The sequence below is a fragment of the Arachis stenosperma genome, chromosome 2 (assembly GCF_014773155.1).
Source record: "Arachis stenosperma cultivar V10309 chromosome 2, arast.V10309.gnm1.PFL2, whole genome shotgun sequence".
Taxonomy (NCBI): Eukaryota; Viridiplantae; Streptophyta; class Magnoliopsida; order Fabales; family Fabaceae; genus Arachis; species Arachis stenosperma.
The window spans coordinates 106,789-133,192 of record NC_080378.1 but is presented as its reverse complement, the minus strand read 5'-3'; the positions used below and the strand labels follow the sequence as shown (position 1 = coordinate 133,192).

The 26,404-nt window shown below is 35.2% G+C and overlaps 4 protein-coding genes across 6 annotated transcripts; 2 read left to right on the top strand and 2 right to left on the bottom strand.

Moving 5' to 3' along the window:
• Positions 1-1,114: 1,114 nt before the first annotated feature.
• Positions 1,115-13,221, top strand: LOC130960690 (exocyst complex component SEC3A-like). The gene is made up of 26 exons (XM_057886134.1): positions 1,115-1,632; positions 2,203-2,273; positions 2,812-2,892; positions 3,057-3,124; positions 3,217-3,319; positions 3,625-3,782; positions 4,058-4,175; positions 4,544-4,648; positions 5,594-5,695; positions 5,786-5,923; positions 6,245-6,373; positions 6,464-6,544; positions 6,659-6,733; positions 7,373-7,546; positions 7,626-7,755; positions 7,856-7,938; positions 8,376-8,546; positions 8,657-8,736; positions 9,564-9,645; positions 10,514-10,611; positions 10,763-10,871; positions 10,965-11,036; positions 11,528-11,593; positions 12,202-12,291; positions 12,565-12,677; positions 12,856-13,221. Exons 1-25 carry the CDS (start codon positions 1,455-1,457, stop codon positions 12,673-12,675), a joined length of 2,673 nt encoding a protein of 890 aa, XP_057742117.1. The 5' UTR covers positions 1,115-1,454; the 3' UTR covers positions 12,676-12,677; positions 12,856-13,221.
• A 215-nt stretch (positions 13,222-13,436) lies between these two features.
• Positions 13,437-15,599, bottom strand: LOC130961665 (uncharacterized). Its single transcript, XM_057887645.1, has 4 exons — positions 15,311-15,599; positions 14,842-15,141; positions 14,242-14,582; positions 13,437-13,751 (listed from the first exon to the last, which is right to left on the bottom strand). Exons 1-4 carry the CDS (start codon positions 15,465-15,467, stop codon positions 13,533-13,535), a joined length of 1,017 nt encoding a protein of 338 aa, XP_057743628.1. The 5' UTR covers positions 15,468-15,599; the 3' UTR covers positions 13,437-13,532.
• Positions 15,600-16,233: 634 nt separating this feature from the next.
• LOC130961999 (uncharacterized) lies at positions 16,234-18,591 on the top strand. Of its 3 annotated transcripts, none has more exons than XM_057888067.1 (6): positions 16,240-16,388; positions 16,506-16,563; positions 16,704-17,072; positions 17,549-17,889; positions 17,979-18,101; positions 18,369-18,591. In XM_057888067.1, the coding sequence occupies exons 1-6, from the start codon at positions 16,311-16,313 to the stop codon at positions 18,465-18,467; spliced, it is 1,068 nt and encodes a 355-aa protein (XP_057744050.1). In that variant the 5' UTR covers positions 16,240-16,310; the 3' UTR covers positions 18,468-18,591. The 3 variants fall into 3 exon arrangements, with proteins under 3 accessions (XP_057744048.1, XP_057744050.1, XP_057744049.1); XM_057888066.1 differs by having other exon boundaries at positions 17,979-18,227; positions 18,369-18,453; XM_057888065.1 differs by lacking the exon at positions 18,369-18,591 and having other exon boundaries at positions 16,234-16,388; positions 17,979-18,296.
• Positions 18,592-25,073: 6,482 nt separating this feature from the next.
• LOC130961489 (uncharacterized) lies at positions 25,074-26,404 on the bottom strand. The gene has a single exon (XM_057887419.1). It carries the CDS (start codon positions 26,266-26,268, stop codon positions 25,312-25,314), a length of 957 nt encoding a protein of 318 aa, XP_057743402.1. The 5' UTR covers positions 26,269-26,404; the 3' UTR covers positions 25,074-25,311.

Sequence of the window (26,404 nt, the reverse complement as noted above, 5' to 3'; positions counted from 1 at the left end):
TATGTTTATGATTTGATTTTTATGATTGTGATATATTATTTTCTTTTTATGTTAAGATCAATGGTGGGAATTTTATGGATGTGGAGTACCAAATTTGCAAAAGTTAGCGATTCGTGTTTTGAGTCAAATTTATAGTTCTTCAGATTGTGAGCGTAACTGGAGTATTTTTGAACATATTTACTAAAAAAAAAAATCGGTTAGAGCATAAAAAACTTAATGATTATATTTATGTTCATTACAACTTAAAGCTACAACAAAAGTACTTTTTTATTATTCTTTCTTGAAGGCATTATTTTAAATTTTTAGTCATCATAAGAATAATCAAGTTAATTGATAATACAGGAATCAAATGAAAAAGCAAAATTATGATCCAATTGATCTTGATGCATTTGAGGATAATTCGAAATAGATAATGAAAGATTCACCACCATTTTTAATTTCTGAAGAAGTTGTTACAAATATATTTCTCCAATAAGCTTTAGATGATTTAGATATGTTTTTATTAGGGATGATTTTGTAATACTTTAACCAAATGTTTTACCTTATTATTGAATATAATTTGTGAAACATTATTCAAATGTTAAATTAATTGAATCTGGAAGATAATCGAGATGATGATGGAACTAATAGTAATTCTGTAAAAAATATAAACCAGAATGAAACTAATTAGGATATTATTTTAAATTTGTCAAATAAAAAAAATATTCAAACTTTAAAATTACTTTTTAGATATAATTTATAAATTATTATTTTTATTATGTTAAATTGAGATATTAATATAATAATACTAATAAATTTTATATTTATTTTTGTATTAATTATTTTTAAAATTTAAAATTTAATATTTATTAAAATATTAATAAAAATATATATTTTAAATTTTAATTTTATTTCTTTAATTATTTTATATTTTTTATTTATGTGAGATTGGATTAACCAATTTAATCTGTGATTCACCTGTTAAATGAGTAATTCAGTATCGGTTCAATTAATAGTTTGGTTGTGACAAGTATGGTGTGCACACATGCTTTAAAAAAAAAAAAAAGCCAACGTCCCCCTTCCTCTCTTTCTCACCTCTTCCCAGTGCAGCCATACCCAACCCCTCGCCATCACCATAACCTCGCATCACCATCACCTCGCATCACCATCACCTCGCAACCAGAGATCAACAATGTGGCCCTCCTCCCTTCTTTTTCTTCCTCCCCTTTTTCTCATCTTTTCTTCTTCTCCCTTGACCAAGCACCGCCGCCGCTAGCCAGCCCGTGCCGCGCGCTCTCTCTTTTTCCTCCCGTCAGTCTGTTCTCTCCGCCGGCCACCCTTCTTGCCGCCACGGTTCCACCTTCCCCCCTTCTTCTCTTCTTTTTCTCCTCTCGTGCAAGCCTTATCCACCGTAGCATTCACCCATCTCCGTCGCCGAACCAAAGCCGCCGCAAGCCCCTTCTCTTGAGAAAAAAATGGCGAAATCGAGCGCCGACGATGCTGAGCTCCGGCGAGCATGCGAGGCCGCGATTGAGGGGAAGCAGAAGGTGGTGCTTTCGATCAGAGTTGCAAAGACAAGCGGGGGCTCTGCATGGGGTAAATCTTCCAAGCTTGGCCGCCAAATGGCTAAGCCTAGGGTCCTCGCTCTCTCGAGTACTCTCTCTCTCTCTCTCTCTCTCTCTCTCTCTCCATTTAGCATGCGGCTACTCGTATATGAACAAAATCTCGAATCACTATTGAACCTTATGAATTTTGATCTATATTGCGGTTACCATTAACATTCACGTATAGAGCCAAATTTGGACGATTGATAACTCACCAACATTGCAATGGTTCTCCTTAAATCTCAATCCCAAAGTTAGTACGTTATCGAGGTAGCTGGTATTTATATATTCTTGAACAAATATATGTATGTACTTTGTTGCGTCGTTGATGTATGAATATTGATTAAGAAGACACTAACAGAGAAGTATAATATTCATTCACTTTCATTTCCCTGCGCCGCAGCATTATTTTATTAGTGATTGCAAGTTCTTTTCCCCTTTAGATTCTCCGAACAAACAATGAGCAGGAAAATAGTAGAAGTGCTTTTATTTTATTTTTTGTTTCTTAATTCCGGGTTCGGTAATTGTATGTGATCACTTCACTGTGTGAGACTACTGTAATGATTTGGTTGATTCTAGCTTTGAAGCATTGTTGGTGACAACATGCTATTTTGTGCAGCAAAACAAAAAGGTCACAGGACGAAAGCGTTTCTTCGAGTTTTGAAGTATTCCAATGGAGGAGTTCTCGAGGTAATCATCTGGCTGAAAGGTTAGGGATGCAACCTAATATGCATCCTCAAGCATTAAGCATTTCCCTGACCAACCGCTACTTCAGGTTTATCTGAGGAATAAAATTGTGAGGGGAGGGAGAATTAACACCTCAATTTGTTGAAGCTTGGGTCCATTCAAATAATATTCAACCGTCATTGAGGCACAAAATGACTCCGTACTTTTAGTAGTATCATTAGCCAAGTTCCCTTGGTTGTGAATTATTCCCGATATCTCATTCATATTAGTTGGAAAGCATGTTTTTGTTTTTCTTCATCAATGCATAAAGTACTCATGAGGTATAATTTATTAAATCTAGCTACTTCCCATCAGGCGTATCATTAAAAGTGAAGCAATCTTAGACCTTTTTATTGTTAGTATGAGAAACAAATAACTGAAACTGGCTAGGTTGATCATTCAGAATATGTGGTAGCATAGTTGTTGTTGTCCTTGAATTTCTCTTGTTCATAGCTTCCATCATATTTTTCCTGCTGTCCCTGAGATTTTTTTCTGTGTGTAGCCTGCTAAGATATACAAGCTGAAGCACCTTTCAAAAGTGGAAGTTGTAAGAGAGGATCCCAGTGGATGTACATTTATACTGGTAGTGTTCATAATTTCCTGCTGTCATAGATATCCATATGTTCTAAAGATAATGTTCTTTGTTGCTGTATCATCTATGTAACTATTTTTAGTTTTGAAGCTTGTTTCTTGATGTCTTTCTTCTGTATCATATATTTCTGAGCTGATTGACTGCATACCTTCTAGGGATTTGATAACCTGAGAACCAAGAGAACGGCTCCTCCGGAGTGGACAATGCGCAATATTGATGACAGGTTGTATAATTGAGGGAAATGTATACTCCAAGCATGTGGTTTTTATGTTAGGAGTGGAGTTTTGCTCATCATGTCTATTAATTTTCTCTTAGGAATCGCCTCCTGCTTTTGATCTTAAATATCTGCAAAGATATTGGAGGTCGCATTCCTAAGGTTGTTGGCATTGACGTTGTGGAGATGGCTCTTTGGGCTAAGGTGCATAATGATTTTCTAATCTCTTAAACTAGAAGTTGCTTTACAATCATGCTGCAGCTATTGTTTGTTGATGCATTCCTTTTTAGATGGATGTTTAATGAAAATAACTTAGTCTTTTATTACTCTGGAGTTTGGGTGAATTGGGACTTAACTCATTACTGGTCATATGCAGTCCTTGATTTCAAGTTGAGAATGGTTAAACTACAATGAATTATTATTACTCAAGAATAAATTACTGTTAGTTTCTGTATACTGTTGGTTTCTTATATTTTATGTATTTATTTATTTTCACCAATGTGAAATAGGAAAATACATCCACAGTTTCCACTCAAACCCACACAGAAGTAGATGGTCCTGTTGAATCTGCTGCTATTTTTACGACAGAAACAGAACTGAATGTCAATGTCGAAAAGGAACTTGTCTCCCAGGCTGAGGAAGAGGACATGGAGGCTCTTTTGGGGACGTAGGTGCTATCTCTTTGACTTAAATTGTATTTTGAGGTTAAGTGTTTGAGATGACTAAGAACATAATTAGAGCTAAGGCTTCATCATTCAAGCTTTTATTGCAATGTGGCAGAAATGGAAAAGTTCAAATGTTCATACAGGGGTTCTGTTATATTTCTATTGTTAAAATAGCTTTTGTCAAGTCAAAACTCTTTTTTTCAATACCAATTTGCAGTTATGTCCATGCCATAACTGTTATTTTTTCAATAAATTATTTTAGTTCATGACTGTGCAGTTATGTCATGGGAATTGGTGAAGCAGAGGTATTAACTGAAAGGTTGAAGAGGGAGCTGCAGGCTCTTGAAGCAGCAAATGTCCACGCCATTTTAGAAACTGAACCTTTAATAGATGAGGTATAATTTTTATTTGAGTTGATCACCTTTCTTTTGCTGGTATTACCTTACCATTTACCGCATGTTACTGTAAAAAGACCACTTGATTAATAGATTACAGACTGAACAAATCCTTTGTACTGCCTAAGCTATCGTAATTGTTTAAACACCATCTTGTGTTGAATTATTTTGCTCATCAATTGCTTTGTCCCCTTTCTAAACCTTCAAACTTAGTGCTGGTATTTTAAGCTGTACTTTCATGTTGCTATTTTCACTAAAAAATCTCAGCTGTTTCGTCTTACGGGTATTCATTTTTCTCAAAATTAGTTATAGATAGGAGTATATTTGAACATGTTTTAATGTAGCACATACTAATTTGTGCCTTTCAGGTATTGAAAGGGATTGAGGCAGCAACGAATTGTGTGGAAGACATGGATGAATGGTTAGGCATGTTCAATGTGAAACTTCGACACATGAGGGAGGATATTGAATCGGTAAGCACTTCTAGTTGGGAGAACAGTTTGCTTAGTCAGAAATTACTCTCTAGTTAACTTGTCATTTTTTACTTTAATTCTTCATTGTCCATTCATAGTTTCTTGTCTAAAACACCGTCTGACACATGCAACAGTTTTGTAGTTTTATTATTGATCCAACCTCTGCGTTTATTTTTATAAAAGGAATTATATCAGAGATGTAATGTAAAGAGGATAAGTTATACTCAGATAGCTACATCTCTAAAACTTGAGGGAAATATTATGTAACATTGCATGACAACCCTTTTAATATCAACATTACTATTCTTTTAAATAGTTTCTATTTTGTGTTATAAAATTCTTCTCCCAGAATCGGTACCTAAAGTGATGTGAAAATGAAAAAAGTAAGTAGGAGAATCAAGCTAAGTAAACTTATATTCCCTGGTATTTGTGTCATGCATAGCTCTTACCATGTTTAATTGTTTACACTCGAACTTCCACTTTCACCAGGAATATTACATGTAGTAATGTAGGTTGATATTTTTAGTGAATCTCAGTCTGAGGTATGTCCTTTCCAAATGGAGTAGTTTGTGTTAGCTTAAAATAAATAATAATAATAATAATAATAATAAAAAAACTCTGATTGGAGCATAATCCTCCTGTCTTGAAGTTGATTTCTTTGGCAAGCTCCGAACAGCTTCTTTGGCATAAGATTTAGGCATTCTGTTTCAAAGGTCATGGTCAATTCAGGGCTTTTGTTACAGATTTGTTGAGAAGATGTGTACCTTTTACTCCATTGTTGTTTTCTTTTCTCTCTTTCTGTTTTCTGTTTTTTCTTTTTATATTTATAAGCTGAATTTATTATCTTCCTATCCCTTCATAATTATCCTCTTTATGCTTTAGCGAATTTCTTTTAAAAATAATACCGAGTTCTTGCATCTTATCCAATACTTTTATGATATTCAGATCGAAACCCGTAATAACAAGTTGGAATTGCAATCAGTAAATAACAGACGTCTCATGGAGGAGCTTGATGGGCTTCTCCAGATATTGAAAATCCCTCCTGAAGTAGGCCTTCCACTTGCTAACTATTGTGATTTGGGTTTGATGAGCTTACTTTGCTTGACATTTATTTTAATGATGTTTCTTTGGGTGTAGCATGAAGCATTTTTGACAGGAGATAAATTTGAAGAACAACAAATGCTTCAAAGTACAGGAGCATTGGAGTGGTTGAGTGATGCTATGCGTGGTATCGTTGCAACTAAAGTAGATCCTGTTTATGGAAATATGACAGCTGTATGTTCTCTTCCTTACTTTCCAATTGCTCAAAACATAGAAAAGCAAGCTGTTGATATCTTGAGAAATTCATGGTACTGTTTGTATTTTTTTATTAAGTACAACAACAGCAGCAAAGCCTTATCCGACTAGGTTTTTGAAAAGTAAAAGGAATTTGATTTAGGGTGAAAGACAACTGATTTTTATTCTTGGTAAAATTTTGATGGGTGCAAGAAGCTGTTTAAGATGTCATATTGTGCAGTGTTGGCTTAGACTAGCATGGCAAATAAGCACAGCTCCTAAAGTAATCTGTTTTGATGGTGGTTTCTGCTATTCCTACAGGTTCACGAGAAGCGAGGGGAGCTTCAACTATTAAAGTCTACTTTTGTTTTCAAAGTTACAACATTCTTAAGAAATTATTTCGCTAATTTTGTGGAATACTTGTTAAAGGATAAAAATAACTTTTCTCAGGTATGGTTTGCATGAATTCTTTATAGAAAATTTAAAAAATTTCAAGGTCTTGGAATCTTCGTTTTTCATTTTGTTTGCTTCTCAAAACAGCGTGGACAGTTGAAAAGACCAGATCATTCTGAACTACGATACAAGTGCAGGACATATGCACGTCTGTTGCAACATTTAAAGGTTCAATTATGGATGAAAATCAATTTCTTCTAAGAATTTTGTTTTGCGCACATATTCCTGTTGGGTTATTATTTTTTGTTTTTATCCTTAAATTATCTTGCTGTAAACTTGCAGATGCTTGATAAGAACAGCTTGCTTCAATTGAGGAAAAATTATTGCTCTTCTATGAACTTGCTTCTTCGCAGGGAGGTCTGAGATTACAATCTATCACATGGCACATTGATCTGATTCTTTGTTATTTCTTATTCATCTAATTGTAAATTTCTTGCTGTCACGTGTACTTTAATTTCTATTAACCGAGAAGTTGCTGCAGGCGTAGAATTATATCCATTGGTGTGACTATTGTATTATAATCAAGATCTAAACACAGCTAATTTGAAAAAAAGAAGAAAAGAAAAGGAAAAAAGAAGGGGTAATCCATCACTATTATGAAAGGTGTGAAATAACCCAGTGACAGAAAAAAAAATCCCGATTTAATCTCTCCTTACAGTTATAACAAATTTGAGGTTGGTTCAGGTAAAGAGGTGAGAGGCCACTGAAGCTGTGGCAGTCTTACACCTTATGGCTCATTATTAGTTTTGCAATTTGGATGACCTGGCTTAGGTATAACTGGGGTGCTCATGAATGCAATGTTATTGAAATTAAGTTTTATAATTAGCTTTCAGCTTGAGTTTTGCTTCCTTGGTATCAACGTGAGCCGATCAGCATCTCCAGTATTCGTGCTTTGTGCTTTGTAGTTTTTAGTTGTGTTCGAGGTCAAATACTTATTTGTGTTATTTTGTTTGTATAAAGTACATACAGAGTAAAGTCTCATGAATATTTTTCCAGGCCTGTGAGTTTGCTAATGAAATTCGTGCTAATACCAAAGCGCCTAGAAATGTAGCTGTTTGGCTTGATAGTCCTGCAGGTGCTGGTCAGAATGTAAATTCTGCCGACACTTCTGTAGTTTCTGATGCATACACAAGAATGCTCACAGTTTTTGTTCCACTTCTGGTTGATGAGGTGAAAGTTCTTGATATTCACTAATTTTCAAAACTGGTTTAATATTTTGAATGTTTAACTGTCCACAACTTATTTTCAGTGTTCATTTTTTGCACAATTCATGTGCTTTGAAGTTCCTATACATGCTCCTCCAGGAGGAGTTGACGAAGATGATGATAATGATGATGATTTGGGAATCATGGACATTGACGAGAAAGACGGTAAATCTGGTATATACTTTGTTTTCAGCAAATATGCTGTGTAAATACGGTTTGACTTTCATCTGTTGTAATCAGTTGTTCCATGATTTAACCATTTATTTACTGACAGGGAAAAATCCTGCAAATCCTCCAAATCCTGAGGAGCTTGCAGCTCTAAATAATTCACTTCAAGATTTGCTTGATGGAATGCAAGTATGAACAGAATGTGCACTATCTTTTTTAATGTAATTTTTAGCTTCTGATAGTTTTGAGATGAAAGGGTGTAAATCCTCTCGTGTTGAATAATAGCCATGATAGTAAGAAGCTTCTTAGATATATATATATATATATATATATATATATATATATATATATATATATATATATATATATATATATATATATATATATATATTTGTGTGTGTTCTAATATATTGTATTGTTGTCTAGCATAGCTGTTAGGATCAAAATCCAAGAAGATATGGTGATAAAGCCAATTGAATTCTCCAGAGCAGCACTGAATATTTCATTTATAAGTCTAGTAGTTATCAACACTGTTCACTATAATTGGTCAATTGGACACTTTTGAATGTTTTATCATACAATTTCATGCTGTTTAATAAGTTTCCTTTTAATTTATATGATTTCAGGAAGACTTCTATAATGTTATAGATTGGGCATTCAAGATCGATCCTCTACGCTGCATATCAATGCATGGAATAACAGAACGCTATCTCTTTAGTCCAAAAGCTGATGCAGCGGGAGTTGTACGCATTTTGCTTGGCGACCTGGAGTCTCGTATATCTATGCAATTCAGCCGTGTATGTAGATTTATAAGCAATACAATTTTGCCTAATGAATTTAGAGGTTTAGACTATTGAAAAATTGAGTTGCTAATCTAAAGCATTTAACTTGGGTCTCTGTTTTTCAGTATGTTGATGAAGCTTGCCATCATATTGAAAAGTTTGAGCGCAATACTCGCCAAACAGGTGTCTTGCCCTACATTCCCAGGTGAACTAATGAATCATAATCATTGAATGTAATGGTCAAATTGGCCCATCAGGCATTAGTTTATGTGGATTTGGGAAATGTAATGGTTCCACCCAAATTCGGACTTAAAATTATGAAACTCAAAATTCAGATTTTCATGAAGAGTCAGTGCTTTTGGAGCTATTGAAGTCGCATTCTACTTTTTAGAATCAAAATCAATTTGCAGGATCAGAAATCAATTAAACAAATCAATAAGTATTTAATGACCAAATTGTTCTTTTACCATCTGATTTCCTTTCATACTTAAACTAATATATAAGCAATTTACTGAATTTAGATACGGCCTTACTGTAATCAATTAGGTCTGACCTCAAGATTAAAAACAATATTTGCGACATTATTTAAGCAGATCAATGCACCCCAGCTAGTTGGAATTAGGCTAAGTTATCATCCTTATTTACTAGCTATGAGCACCCAATTATGCGTGTTCATAGAGATGGAGAGAAAATGGGTTGAGAGAGAAAAAATGACAAAGATACGGGTGGGGAAAATTAGGTACTGTTTTCAAGCGATGTGTCTGTAATATTATGTGAAGTAAGGAATGCCTGTAGACGTGTGCACATATACAACCCCATATTGTCTATTTGTTTAGTTGTAAATCATGTGAAACAAATTAGACTTCTGTTTTTTTCTTCTTAAGAACAAAACTGGAAGACGAAATCATCCTTCCTATGTTCTCTTCGTTTAGGTAGCCTTAAAGGCCGCTACACATTTACCTCCAGTCTCTATTTAATTTGTAAAGTCTAACATCAACTTAGGTACTAGTACTTTTTTAATTTTTCACATAGATTTGCAACCCTTGCAACACGGATGGAGCAGTACATCACAGGACAGTCGAGAGACCTGGTTGACCAAGCATACATGAAATTTGTAAGTGAGCACTGTCCTTTCTTGAGATGACTCTAATAATACTTTCCTTAGATACCTAGAAATCTAGTTGGTTTCTCTTAGGCATTTGCTTCCCAAAGTTGATAGTAAAATAAGTGGCAGAGCTTAGAGTATTTTGGATTTAACAGTAAGGTGCATAGATCAAGCAGAGGTATATAGTCCAGCGATTACAAATTTAACGATGGTTGCCACCACCTTTTTTCTCCTTTAACAAGCATCAGAATCAGCTGATTAACTAAATATGAAACATTGTCTTCCTTCACATTAATCGTGTGTGTGTATAGTTTTTTTTCCCCTTTATAGAGAAAAGTATAAGTTTTTTCCTTTTCCTTACAAAAAGGGGGTTAAATTCAATAAATCATGCAAGGAATAGACTCTTTTTTTTTTTTTTTTTTTTTTTTGAACATATGATATACCATGCTTCCATATGATCTGTGTTTGACAACAAGTTGATATAGTTTCTAAGTAAAAAATTGTTCATCTTGGATCTAGTTTGCTAAATTTTAATTTTCGTCTATTCCTTCCCTTGGAAACTAGTATTTTTTATTTATTCATTATTGATTTAGATAATGATGGTTCATTGCAAATGAAGAATCAATAGTTCTAGTCCTCTTCAGTAATCATGTTGATAGATACTATAGTGAATATTGTTTACTGATTACCCTCTTTGTCTGCGCTTGAAGTATTTAATCATTTTTTAAAACTTCGTCTCCACACTCTTTTGTTTGATTTTATTCTTCTATGGAGTGTATCATTTCTTGTGTATTTATTCTCTCCATCTCGATAAGATTCTTCTTTTATCCAAAACATATTTGCTATAACTTTTGCTGGTGGGATTGTGGCTTGATAGGTCACCATAATGTTTGTAACTTTAGAAAAAGTTGCACAAGCAGAGCCAAAATATGCGGATATATTTCTTTTTGAGAATTATGCCGCCTTTCAAAACAGGCAAGTTCTTTTATCATTGATTCATTCCCCCTTCTCAGGAAGAGGCTCAAGGCTGTTATACAATTCTTCCTTCTTCTCGTTATATTGAATTTGTCAGGGAAACAGAAGCCAATTTTCATTTTTCACTAACTATTTGTTCACTTTTGCCCAGTTTGTATGACCTTGCCAATGTTGTGCCCACTTTGGCCAAGTTTTACCATCAGGCTAGTGAAGCCTATGAGCAAGCTTGCTCACGCCACATTAGCATGATTATCTACTATGTAAGGATTTTATTATCTATTTCTATCGTTTTGCTGATCGTGAATTATGGATTTTAGAACACAATTCATCATTCCATTTTTTGCACTGTGAAGCAATTTGAACGCCTCTTCCAGTTTGCTCGAAAGATTGAGGACCACATAAGCAATAATGTTCAACTCGAAGAGGTTTGTTATATAGCATCTCTTACATTAATTGCGGTAGTTCAAAAATTAATTTCTCGGCATCATGGATCACCTTCCCTTCTTACTGCTCAAATCGGTCTGTAGTTTTCTGTTTATATGAGCGAGCTTGTAAAATTTAGGCCGCTACACTGAGCTATACATTTGTCCTCTCCTCTTCCACTTCTCTGCGATCCAATTCCTAAAAAAGTATAATATTGTTATGTGATGGTTGTAATCATCTTCAAATTGACCTGACATCTATCCTATTTTTATTTTCTTATCCCCTTACGAGTGCTATCAGATTTAGTGCACACCATAATATATATGGGCTTAAAGGGAACATAGTTGTACATCCGTATCTCCAAAGTTGTCATTTAAATACCTCCTCCAGAAAAGAGAGTTGTAGTTTGAGCTTGATACTAAACTCTACATTTCTATCGTGGATAACTCATTTTCTAATTTGACAATTCTTTGATGTTCTGCATCAATTTCAGATTGCTTTCCAAGTTGGGATGTCAAAATCAGATCTACGGAAGACGCTAAAAGCCAGTTTATCTGGGGTAAATTGGTGCCTATCTTCTAAGTTGCATTGCTAGTGCCAAATATGAATATAGATATGGGGGTGCAAATTTTTTTCAAGAGATCTATTATATAAAATTGTAAATTACAGAGAAAAAATAAATTAATTAATATACAAATATAACTTGAATAATATTTGAGTAAAAGTATCTATATTAAGATATAATTTGAAAGAATTGTATACTAATTTGTTTCATCTAAACATAAAATGAGTAATTTAATTATAAGATTAGACATTTTATGAATATTAATTTATATTTAGATATTATTTTATTGTAATATTTGTATAAAAGGTCGAATACCTAAGCCTGTAAGCCATTTAAAAGTACCTTTGCCACATAAGGAATATTATATGTATCACTATTGTGCATATATTTTTTGTATATCTTCCTTTTTTTATAATAGAAGTGATTGATAAGAAGTGAAAAAAAATTAAAAAAATTGTTTATTATACTTAAAAAAAAATGTACAAAAAAAATTGTATACAAAAATAATAAAAACATTATTCCTCTTACAACATAGCCTATTTTTGCTCTAAAAACTTTCAAACTGGCAAAATTGTGGATCATATCTTTGCTATCCTATATAGGTGGACAAGTCCGTAGCTGCAATGTACAAGAAATTGCAAAAAAATTTAACTTCGGAGGAACTGCTGCCTTCCTTGTGGGAAAAATGCAAGGTACACTTTTTGCTCTTATTGTCTAAAAATGGACCAATAAAAATTCCTCTTATTAAAAAAAAAAGCCAAAAAAGAGGGAAAAAAAAGAAAAAAAGTATAAATGAGATAGTACACTTTTTGCTTCTTTATTTTAATTATTTTTAATTTTTCTTTTTGTGCTCAAGTTGATTCATATTTAATAAAATGAAATTTGTTTGTTTCGATTTTGGAACATTTCTCCTAAAACTATGTAACACTCAACAATTTTTTATTGTCTCCCAAAAACTATTGCAGAAAGATTTCCTTGCTAAGTATGAAAGTTTTGCCTTTCTTGTCGGTAAGATATACCCTACCGAATCAATCCCTTCTATAACAGAGATGAGAGACCTTTTAGCCAACATGTAAAGGTTCGTGTGTGTATATACATTTTTTCCATTTTTATTTTATGTCTAATCATTTTTTTCCTTACAATGTAGTTTGATTTCTTGTACATTTCTGACTAAACCCTATGGTTTACGTGATACAAAACAAGATTTAGTTGATGGATTGATTAGTAAAAAACCATTGTCAACTTTTTTTTTCCAGGAAATGAGAAAGTGGCTGTTGTAGATATGAGTGACTCATTGGACTCCTTACCATGAGTTTGCACTTAATGTTTCCCGTCAAATGGATCATCTCATGTGCCATATGTGATCGTCGGGTTGGAAGCATTGAAGATGGAACAAATGATTTGCATTCTATAGATGATGCGGTCTTATTCTTATATAAGTCGTTGATTGAAGAGTTCTCAAAACTTGAATACCATTACAGAACTATTTCTGTACCCATGCTATATGCTATATGATATATGAAAGGAATCAAGTCTCTCTTGTTACATAAACAAAAAATTCATTTGTTTGATGTGCACCAGTCCTTATATATATATATATATACCTTCTTTCCTTTAATGGAGTCGCTACCTTAGCTTCTGATCCAGAATGCTAATTGTTTGCAAAGAAAACCAAGTTATTAATGTTATGGACACATTTTCTCCGATGGTTTTGAGAAAAGATGATGGTTTTGAGAAAAGATGAATTGAAATTCTCTGAAAAGGATTGCATTTACATATTCTGAGAAAAAAAAATGCATTCACCTTTTACGCATGAATAAAAGGACACACCTTAACAAGAAATTTAAAGATGAAAGTGGAAAGGATTTCATTGATATTGATAAATTAATAGACATCCCGAAAATTAATGCAATATACTCTTCTACAAGCCTACTCAATAATTGTCTGCTACAGGCCTAGAAGGGAAAAGCCTCACAAGAAATGTCATCAATGACCAAAGGCACACCATCCCTAGTAATTGAAAGGTCACCATGATTGCAAACAGAGCTCCACTTCGTTCCTTCATTGCTGGTGTGGAAGGAAGCTCCCTCATAGCAAACAACAATATCTCAGCAAAATTAGCCGCTTTTGAAACCTGATACATTCTATATACCTGCCAAATCAATTCAAAATGTAGCGTTAACAAAACCAGTTACTGGGAAAAAGAACTTGTTTGGGAAACTTGCAATAAGACCTCTCCTTGAAAATAATCATGTTTGGGTAAAAATTGAAAAACATATTATAATATGAAAAATATTATAATTCAAAAACAATATTTTGAAACTTCACAATAACAAGCAAAAGTTGATTAGTTTGAAATTGTAGGTTTTACCATTTCGACCCAAAGTATCACATATTAAATAATATAAACAATTATTTCATATCTACTTTTGTAATTATACCATTTCAAAAAACAGTTTTCATATATTCCAAACACAATTGATTATGTTAACTACTTTTCAGCTAAAATATGCAAACATAAATTGATTATCATGTAATCTTAAAAAGCAATTACACCAATAAGGATTATTGAATAGGTTTTAATTTTTCAAGTATACTCTGCGCTCATCAGGCAGAAAAGGAATCTCATTAAACAGACAAACCTCAAATATAATTGGGACTATAGGCCAGCAAGATGACTCGCGTTGGTTCAAATATGTCTCGAACGCAAATTGAGCAACACAACCAACTAAAAATGGACCTATAGTCACAATAGCTTCCAGGGAAACCACTGACCAGGTCATGTACAACAGAAGGACAGGAACAATAATCTTCAGACCCGTTGTGAAGATGGCAGAGTATAGGTATCCTTTGAGGCCAGTGATGAGACCCCATCTTTTTGAGCTAAACTCCAAATAAGGATTCTGGACATTATCAGCCACGAGCAGAAACGTAGCAAATCCAATGTAGAACAAGATCTCGGAAAATAATGAACTCACAATATCTGCAACATATTAACAAATGTGTATAAAATAAAACTTCTCTCCCATCCTATACAAGTTTTCAAAAAACAAAACCCAGAGTACAAGTATAATAGAAATAATGAGATGGCAATCAATAGTTTTCTATCAACAAGATTAGTAACCGTGACAATTCTACTTTCAAACAACACAAACTAAACATCGCCCGATTTCAAGCACGAGACAGAAAGGTAATAGGTCTTAACTCGAACACATTTAACAGAAGGCACAAAGTTCTTTTACCTACTAGTCTCGGATCCTTAATGAAAGCCTCAACCACATCCCTAAGAAAAAATCGCGGCAGAATCAGACAGGATATGAATGCAGCAGGAGCTAAAAGCCAGAAAAAAGAGTTGTCCTTTTTTTCAAAGGAGGCATTTTTCAATTTTCCTCCTTCTACCGACGGGTATGTCATCCCATGAAAAGAACACGAGCCTGATTTACCACTTACTAGCTCCACCACATCATCAGAAGTAACAAATACATTAGAATCAGATGCATGCATAAGAGAAATTGAAGGCCTTGTATCTACCCACTTCAAACCTGAAATCAAAATGTTAAATTTGATGAATGATTGGGACTTGGGAGACCCAAAACGTTACAAAAAAAAAAAAAGAAAAAAATCTCAGCTCATTTATTTATTTATGTTAGTAATTTATTTCAACGCAGCGCATAAGCAATGCAATAAAAAGAGAGAAAAGAAAAGGTGTACATTTGGACGCGCATGCAAAGCTCAAACTTGGTGTCTGAAATCCGAATGTGGTGCGAGTTCCAGGCGCTTGTGGATTACTACTCACTGAGATAATACGGCGATTAGAGAATTGGAGAGGTTGAGAGGGAAGACTACAACAAAGGGCACCAAGTTCCATTCCTTCAATTTAGGGTTTTCGAAAACAACGAGCTTTGCCACCTTAAACCTCTCACTCACTCACCCCTGTCACCATTTATTTGCAGTAAGTAATTAACGGGCACAGTAATGTCAAGAAAGCAAATTTGTTTTTTCGTCTCTGTCCGTTATCTACACCCCAAAAGAAAAGTCTTATAAACATTAAATTTTTTATTATCTTAAAAATTTTTGAAAATGGTTTTCGTCAATATTTTTTAATACTTAAATAAATATAATAAATTTTATTATAAAATAATTAAATATGTAATAAAAACTTTTAACTAAATTAATTATTTTTAAATAATAGATAAATTAACCAATGATAATTTTAAAAATAAAAATTTATATACAATTATATTTATATAAAATTAATAATTAAATAATTTAATATACTTAATTATATTATCAATTAATAATTTTAAATTATTAACTCTATTTAAAAATTACTATACCTAAGTTTTTACTTTTTTTTAAATCTTTTAGGATAATAAAATTTTCTAACATAAACATGATTTTTTTAAAAATAATAAAAATTGAATCTATAATTTCTAAAAAAATATAAAAAAATATGTGATTTGAACTATAACTCCTAATACCAACATGATTGAAAGCATACAAATTTAAATTAAAAATTTTGCACGAAAAATCCATAAGTAAAATCCCTATTTAAAGTAACTATAAATAATTTTTAATTTAAATTTAATATAATTTGTTGAGTGAGAAAAGTTTTACAATTGTACTAGTGAACACTAGAACTGAAACTTGAAAGTATCGGACTAAAGACTGAGTGAGGATAGTAAGGTAAGGGGTTAAGGTGGAAGAAGGGATGGAACTTCGAACCCTTTGTTGTGGTCTTACCTCTCAGCCTCTCCAATTCTCTAATCATCATCGTCGTTTAACCTCAGTACGTTCATATTGTAAAACTTAATCCACGCCTCCCTATCAATTTCTCATCTTTCCATAGCAACTCTTCTCTTCCTTTTTTCTCATTTTTTTTTCACTTGTCACCGTTTCTTCGCAGTCACAAGCGCTTCGAACCCGCGCCCCATTCGGATTTCGGTTTGCAGACACATCCAAATGTACGTCTTCTTCTTCTTCTTTCTCCCACTAATTTCACTGCATTCTACTGTTTCAGTTTCTAAGATTATTTTTTTTCTATTGAATTTGTTGTTTAGCATTTACATCAAAATCATTCAGCATAGAAACTCTTTGATTTCAGGTTTGAAATGGGTGAGTAAAGGGCCTACATATTTGGAATTGGATAGATTCCAAAGGCCTCTTCTAATGCACGCTTCTGATTCAAATGTAAATGGTGGGTTGGAGGTTCGCCCAAACCGAAATTCTAGTGTAGCGGTTACTAGTTATAATGGGATAGAACCATTTCGAGGTAAACCAGGCTCTGTTTCCTTCTACGGTATTACATTCCAGTCTGTTGAAGAAGGGAAGTTGGAATCTGCACCCTTTGAAAAAGAGGAAAGCTCATACTTCTGGCTTTTAGCTCCTGTTGTGCTCATATCCTCTTTGATTTTGCCACAGTTCTTTATTGGAAATGTAGTTGAAACTTTCTTTAACGATGTGATCCTAGTAGGTATATTTCTTGACCTTTGCATTTTTCTTACTTTCTTTGCATATTATTAGTCATGTGTTGATTCTGTCAACAGGAAGTTTATAGTTATTGGCCTGATATAGACATATAGTTGCAGGCTGAAAACCCAAGATAAAAACCATAATTTCTTTTAAGTAATCATATTTCTTAATGCCGATGCAATCTCTAGTTCTGTTTGAACTTCAAATACTATGAATAAATAACCTAACCTTCAATGTCAAAGTAACATCTGGGGAAGAAAAAGTCAAAGAACTTAGATAGTTTAGTTAGTTACTTGAAAAGCTAAGAAATTCTTAAGAGGAAATCACAAGATACGTGAAGTGTTGATCCCATGGGATTGTGGACATGTTATTGCACATTCTTTTGGATTATATTTTCTGGATTTGTATGTAGGAAAATTTTTAGATGTTGGTGAGAAGTATCTCTTTATACACATTTCTGCTGCCAACAAACTGCAGATGTTATGAGCTCATTCTTTGTTGAGGCCACATTCTACATTGGACTTGCAATATTTCTGCTTGTGACTGATCGCGTCCAGAGGCCATATTTGGAGTATAGCTCAAAAAGATGGGATCTGATCACCGGCCTCAGAGGATACCGCTACTCTGCTGCCTTCACAATGGGTTTGAAGATTGTTGTTCCTCTCGCTCTTCTGTGGATGACTTCTCCAGTGATTCCCATGGCAACTGTTGTGGCTATAACCCCCTTTTTAGTCGGCTGTGTTGCTCAAATTGCATTTGAGAGATTTTTGGACAAGCGTCGGACATCATGCTGGCCCCTTGTCCCAATTATCTTCGAGGTTTATTTATTTATTTATATATGTGTGCGTGCGCTCTCTTGCAATTTTCACATTGAGTTTTAGCTAACATTGATCAATTGGTTTGACAGTTATTCAGACTGTATCAGCTTACAAGGGCAGCTAATTTTGCGGAGAGGTTGATGTTCTCTTTGAAGGGACTTGCTTTGACACCAGAAGTGCTGGAACGAACTGGAGCTTTATTTGCAATGATGGTAACCTTCCAAGCACTGGCGATTTTGTGCATTTGGTCATTGATGACGTTTCTTTTGAGGCTTTTCCCTTCTAGCTCTAGGAATGTACTAGAAAACAATTACTGAGTTGGATTTCGGAAGATTATTGTATGTATTCTATTTAGTTGATATCTTTGTTAAGAGTAACTTATATGCAAGCCTTTTTCATAAAAAAGGTTGTATACATTTTGTGCAGTCCTGAACCTACAAACTGAAAGGCACTTTTTTAATTTTGATATGGGGTGGCAGGTGGTGTATCGCATGGTTATGGGGTCTATGGTGCTTCATGCCGCTGTGATGGAGGTGTCAAACAAATCGGACGGAGTAATCCGATGGTCCAATTACTGAAATCGGCAGTGCACAAATTGGACCGTCCGATTTGCATACCGAGGACACGTGGTGCGGATGCAGCTCTCCCCAGCATATCACACTCCTTAAGCTCCGTTACACTCTCTTCCACCATCACTTTCACTCTCACCCTTCTCACTATCCGAAACCCACCCCCAACCCCACTTCTCCCTTCATTTCTTCCATTGTTGGACCACCAAAAACACCATCAACAATTCAAAAACAATACCTAAAAGACCAAAAATTTGATGAATATAATAATTAATTATTCTTAGTTAGTAGTAATTACGGTATATTATTATTATAGTTGCATGAAATCGATGCTGAATAAGGAATAATAATAATAATCATTAATGGTAGTGTAATTCAAGTAATGAATTATGTAGTAATAATAAATTTAAAATATGAATTTAATAAATTATTTACGATTATTAATAAATTTGGCGTTATAATAATAATAATAATAATATTTGTATAATATGTATAATGATTATTATTAAATTTGGTGTATAACAATAATGGTAGAGGTTTCGGTTGATAAATAAATAAATAAATTTGGCGTTAAAAAAAAAAATTCTGGTTGTAATTAGTTGTAATTTATGATTATTACAATGATTCTGATTTTATAAATAGATAAATAGATTTTAGAGGTAGTGAGTTATTCTGCTGTTATTATAAAATAAATTGATTTTATAGGGTAGAAAATATATTTTTAATGTATCTAATAATAATAACTAGATTTATATTTTAAATTTATTTAAGTTTCATTAATTATTGTTAGAAGCTAATATATATGAATGTTAAATTATTGTAAAATAAAGGGATAAGTATTGTTTTGGTCCTAACGTTTAGAGTCAGAATTGAAACCGTTCCCAACATAATTTTTTATTTAGAATCATCCTTAACGTTTTATTTTGGTATTAAAATCGTCCTTTTAAATAAAATATTTTTTTAAATGACAAAACTACCCCTTTCTCCACCATTTTACTCTTTTCTCTTTTTTCCATTAACACAATTCAAAACTACAAATCCTTCTTCCTCCATTAACAAAATTCAAGGCTATCTATAGAGGTATAGTTGTCAAAATATCTAGCATTTGATTTGATTTAACTTCTGGAATGAAAACTTCTATTTCATTTCATTCATTTAATTATTTGTCTATTTATTTGTATATTTACTTTATATGAATTTTTTATCTCTAAAAAATATAATTTTCGAAGTAAGGATTATCTCATGTGAGTTATAGATATATTGTTTATAAAATCTGAGAAATTAGTAAATGATTAGTCAATAAATATTATCAATCAAGAAATTAGAAAATGAAATTTTATAGTTTAAGGGCGTACATAAAATTAAAATAGAAATTTTGACACTAATTTTAAAAAATTTGGCCCAAAATTAAACCGAACGGACCGAACTAGGCAAATTGGCCCGTATTGGACCCAAGGCCCAAACCAATGAGGTTTTATGCCCTTCCTCCCCATTTTCAACACAAAAACATGCTGCATGCATTGGAGGAAGGGGGAGAGCATGTGAAATTCCAAAACCCTTGGTGGTGATTCAAATCTTTGTAACTTTTGATCCGGAGTTTCGATTGCTACACTGTTTGCGGCCATGCGACCGCATCGTCGAGTTCTACAAAGCCCAGCAGTTAATTTAGTAAGGAAGCCACATTTTTCTTTTCAATTTTATCTTTTCCAATTTCGAATTCAATGTGTAATCATGTTGGATTTTGCTTAAATTCGGTGTTTAGGTTCGAATTGATTCACGAGTATTGTCGGATTTAGCTCATTGGAACTGTGGGTCAGGTAAGCACCCTCAATTCCTTTGTGAAATATTGAATTAGTGAACTCTATGTTGATTATAGTGAATATTATGATGTTAGATTGAAATTGGTTGTGGATTGGAGACAATTTGAGGAATTGAAAGCTCGAGATCAAGTTTAGGAGGCTGGGTTTTGTTGGTAAGGTTTTGGAATTTTGGAAACTTGTGGTGTGGCAATGCTTGAGGTGTTTCGGGTTTATCGGGAAATCGGTCAAGTTATGGTTTAGGTTTCTCGTATTTAATATTAGAGGTTATAAAGTGGGGGAATCCATTCATTCATCATTCATACTTCAGATCAGATCATAATTCACTTTTCATAATTTAGATGTAGTTTTTAGTGAGAGAGGCTCCCTCCTTTCTCTTAGGAATTAGAATTAGGATTCCTCTTAAAGGACATAGGAATATTTTTATCTTCTTCAAATTACAGGTTCAATGTTCTTTTTATTTATTTTCTCTTTTATTTATTTATGAACTTTTCATGTTAGGATTTTCTTAATTTAGACACTTTGAGGTATTTCAGACTCATGATTACTTTCTTTTATTTATTATATAAATAATTTAGATTTTCCCATTTTGTTTTTGGTTGATTAATTGGTGACTCTTGAGTTATCAAACTCAGCAGTTGATTGATATTTGAAGTTTGCTGGTTGATTTGGATCCCTTTAAAGCTAGTCTTTCCTTAGGAGTTGACTAGGACTTGAGGAGTCAAATTAATTGGTCAACTTGACTTTCTTTTATTTAGTAAGGGTTGACTAAGTGGGAGCAATGGACAATACTCATCACATCTGATAAGGATAACTAGGGGGATTCTTCCTCCCAAGTCTCATTACCAAATAACTTGGCATTCAGCTTCATGATTGCTCCAAGGTACTTAGCAACTTGCTCTTCAGTAATATTTTCATCCTCTTCAGAGGAGGAATACTCATCAGAGCTCATGAATGGCAGAAGTAGGTTAAATGGAATCTCTATGGTCTCTAGATGAGCCTCAGATTCCTTAGGTTCCTCAAATGGAAACTCCTTTTTGTCCAGAGGACGTCCCACGAGGTCTTTCTCACTGGAATTCATGTCCTCCTCCTCCTCTCTAGGTTCGGCCACACCAAGTAGGATAACCCGACCTCTTTCCAAAGAGCTCGGCCAAATCACCAGAAAAGCCCAAAGAAGGGCCCGAATAGAAGGACACGCCCCAAATCCTAAGGCAGCCCAAGCCTACAGAGAGAAGGGCGGTTCCCATGAAGATAAGCTGACCTCACCTAGAAGGTAAGATAAGATAAGATAACTAACTTATCTTATCCAAAAAGGTCACACCTCATCACTATAAATACACTGGAGCACCCAGGTATAACTCATATTCTGATTCTACTAAATACCTGCTTAAGACCCTTGCTAACTTAAGCATCGGAGTCCCTTGCAGGTACTCCCCACCCTCCGGGGACGTAGGATCAGAACCATCACCAAGTCGAACACAACAGCACCGACCAGCATAGAAGATCTCGTCCGAGATTGACCCACAGTTTCAGGTAACCCTCGGAATATTGGCGCCGTTGCCGGGAACCTGGAAGTCATTCCAGCACCATGGCGGACGACCATGACAACAACCACGACTCAGATCTAGAAGATAGAACGCCGTACAAAAATACGGACACTACACCAAAAGATACTTCCCAAATCAACAAAAAGAACTCCCCAAACAAGGGAGCCCTGGATGCATTTCAAGATCGGTTAAAACAACTTGAGGAAGAAGCTCTACGTTAACGAGAAGCTGAGAAGGACCTACAAAGAGAAAACAATATTCTTGCGAGAAGCCATAAAACCAACTAGTCCTACAATAAAGAAAAGAATATCGGATTATTAAAACACATCTCGGACAGCAACAAAACAACTCGACTACACAATCCAGCACATTACAAGCCACAAAAGGAGTCCCCAGGACTTACACTAAAAATCCTGGGGCACCATTTGGGGGCAGTCATAATAAAGAACCCAAGAAGATTTACAAGATTCACACCCTAGCAACAATCCTTCCCTTTCAAAACCAGAAACAACAACCGAAGCAGAAATCATCAAGAAAACATCGTCTTCATCAAAAGAGAAACTACCAACAGAACCTAAAACCACTAAAGGAGCAACCTTTTTTCAAGCAGCGACAACATGCAAAACCCTAGAGAGACACTAAATGGAAGAGGACCAGAACACGTACATCACAGCGGCAGTCAAGCACGACAATATGAAAAGATTCAAGCTTTCCAACATAGATGCAGGCAAAATCAAAACTTTATCACATTCCAAAAAGAAGTAGGGAAAAGAACCAACCTGAGGAAAAGAGGAAGCGCTGAAGAAAGTGAAGAAAGAAGGAAACCAAAATCGCACTCCAAGAGCAACACCAAACGATTGCCAAGTAAATGTCGCAGAAAGGAAATGAGAAAATCACAGAGAAAACAGAAAAGAGAGAAAGAAGGTTACAAAGAAGAGAAACCGTTTTTCAAATGCAAAGTTTAAAAATAAAGAGACCCAGAGAAAGCGAAGCATTAAAAGCCCATTAATGAGGGTGTTAAACCCTCGTACGTTTCCAAAGCTAGAGAGCTAAATGCAAAAGCGCGCGCTTAAAGAAGCAGAAACGTTCCACATTCAAAAAAGGAGCTCTACAAAGATAAAGCGACAAAATGCTCGAGTTCGGCTTTGCCCAAGCAGGCTCGAAGACCAAGACTCGACCTCCAAATAAAGACCGAGCTCGAGCAGGGGCACTGTTCATACCCTGGATCAAGCTGTCCGACCCGGGATATTCTATAGAAAAAGCAACTGACCTCTTCAGGTCAGGACAACCCGACCTCTTTCCAAAGAGCTCGGCCAAGTCACCAGAAAAGCCCAAAGAAGGGCCCAAATAGAAGGATATGCCCCAAATCCTAAGGCAGCCCAAGCCTACAGAGAGAAGGGCGGTTCCTATGAAGATAAGCTGACCTCACCTAGAAGGTAAGATAAGATAAGATAACTAACTTATCTTATCCAAAAAGGTCACGCCTCATCACTATAAATACACTGGAGCACCCAGGTATAACTCATATTCTGATTCTACTAAATACCTGCTTAAGACCCTTACTAACTTAAGTATCGGAGTCCCTTGCAGGTACCCCCCACCCTCCGAGGACGTAGGATCAGCACCATCACCAAGTCGGACACAACAACACTAACCAGCACAGAAGATCTCGTCCGAGATCGACCCACAGTTTCAGGTAACCCTCGGAACACTATCCATGCTGCAATTAAAAAAAAAACATATGAAAATCAACAGCATAACACCCACAGTCGTTTGCAGCAAGAGTACATAGGCAGTCTAAAAAAATCAAGTTAAACAAAGTCCTTGGAAGCATAGGTGTTAAAAATTGAAGTTCTAATCACGTAAGTCACCAAAATAAGTCCTAATATAACCAGCTTGCTAGACTCCAATGATTTGCAACATCAGAAATTGCAACCTAAATGATGTAGATCATGTCACATTTTTGCATCCATGTTTTCTTACAAAATTGAACATCCGTAATTTATAGAAATTAAAGGTCAATCAAATGAACCAGAAACAGATAAGAAAAAGAATACTAAAATGGAAAAGCCCAGCTCCATCAAATTTTAAACATGTTTGCTTTAATCCAAGGATCCATGAACCATGTGATATTACTATCCATGCTATAATTTAAAAAAAAAAACATATGAAAATCAACAACATAACACCCATAGTCATTTATAGTAAGAATATATTGGCAGTTTAAAAAAAATCAAGTTAAACAAGGTCCTTGGAAGCATAGCTGTTAAAAATTGAAGTTCTAATCACGTAAGTCACCAAAAGAAGTCCTAATATAACCAGTTTGCTAGGCTCCAATGATTTGCAACATCAGAAATTGCTACCTAAATGATGTAGATCATGTCTCATTTTTTTTATCTATATTTTCTTACAAAATGGATTAACAATGTTGATCTTTTAATAACCATCTAATTTATATGAAAATAAACATACGTCTAAAATAAACAAGATACATTGTTTACCTTGTCCAAATGTTCACTTTTCCCGTTGAACGAATTGCGCACGTTGTCGATCGAATGCGTAGTAATGCCGCCGGTGAAAGAATCTGGCATGAGACAACTCGGTTCAACGGAATTCTTCTCCATTAAATTGGCTATGAGAGGTCACGTACTTATGAAACGGAAGCCGCAACTCTCCCGTGTATTACACCAGATCAGTCGGTGACTACGAGGCTGCAATGGTGGAGGACTTGGGCTGCAGGGGCTGCACAGTGCGTTTTCACGGAGACCTGGGACGGGCTGCACGGTGCGCTGTTTGTGGAGTGTGGTGAAAAAAAAAAAGGAAACCGCTTGGGGGTCTGACCGGACGTCGGAATAGGGAGAGACAACATCGGCAGTAAGTGACCGGGGAAGAGTGGCTTTGTTATTGGTATAGGTGTAACTATTCCTTATCCAAAAAGATGACTTTTTAAATTTTAATAAATGGTTATTATTCTAATTAAATTAATTACATCATTAAATAAACTTAAGAGTAAATTAAATTTGTAACCCCATTGTTCATATTGTTCACTAAAATTATTGTTCACCTATACTTTTTCTAATAGTTAATACTAAAGCAATAATCGTCGATTTCGTGTAGTTGAATGGAATGAAAATCGTGTTCCACAGTACTCTCATGGATTCCTCATGGGCTCATGGCTAAGGCTCAGGGTAAAAGCAGTTCATTACACTCTTATTTTCCACGTTGGGCTATATGAATGGGATTGCTCAAGCTAAGAAACCAATAATTTAATTCGTTTATTTTGACATTACAATCAAATAGCCTATTCAAAGTTTACAAGCCCATCAACATGCAAACATTCTATAAACGATCTACAGATAAATGAAATAAGAAATATGACCGATATAACAAGAGGGGACTAAGAGAAGAACAAAAACACACAGAAGAGCAGAACAAGAATAACTAACTTAAATAAGTTTAATTTTGAAGAAAGATAAATTAAGAATTGTCTCAGGTTTTGCCTTCAACCCTTGCATGAGTGAGTCCAACGCATGCATCAACAAAGTCGTCATTAATGAAATCCGTGGAAAAGACTTGAAGTCTGTCAGCAAAGCCCTCGGCGAAGCACTGAGCGATGAAGAGCCTAGCATAGCCATGAATGCGGCCCGTGACGGGCTTCACACACAAAATGGGGTTATCTGCGACGGGGGTTGCAGTGTTCTCCACCCTGTAGAAGAATTTCCTGGACGAAACGGGCGGCTGCAAGCTGAGATGCTTCAAGTTGCCATCGAACTTGGTGGACGGCAAATCCGTGTTGATCCAATCATCCTTGAGAAAGCCCGCACTCCAGAAGGGGCTTCCCGGCTTGGGCTGAGGCGATTTTCTGGGCTTCCAAACACATATGATCCTCTTTGGCAACAACTCTGCGATGGTCTTCCCGAATACTGAGTCATCCTGGTGGATCAAGAACTCCCCCAGCTGCTCCTCCAGATAATTGTCGAAATCCGGGGGGTCTTCGTGGCCGAACTCCGTTCGAATCTCGAGGATGACGATCTCCGACTGAGTCTCGGACAAGAACTTCTTGACGTTGGCGATGACGACGTCGACGCTGTAAGTGAGGAGGATGCCGTGGCATATGCGGCGGTCCTCCTGGACACGGATGTCGAGGACTCTGGTGCCGCAGAGGAGCTGCTGGTAGATGGAGAGAGACTGGCACTGAGCGAAGGGGCGAGTGACGAGTGGGATGCCAATCTTGTTGGTGGCAGAGTCGTGTGTTCCAGGCCACACGATCTGGTTGATTCGAACTTTCTCTGGGTTCAGCTCTGACATCCAGTTCGTCCTGTCTTTAGGGCGGTACTCACTCCCTGGGTACTCTTCCTCGCTGCTGCTCTTTAGATCTGACAATATTTTCTTCTCAGCCTTTATCGCCTTTCTTCGCTCCAACTGTTTGGACACTTGAGAACCCATCTTCAATCAAGGTCAAAACCCAGCTTAGCTTGTTATTAGTTGTTGTTCCTCATCCTCCCCTTTTATTTATTAATTGAAATTGTAATTAACGATGGAGTTGTGTTTGGTTTTGATATGCCAGCTGATATTATTTTTA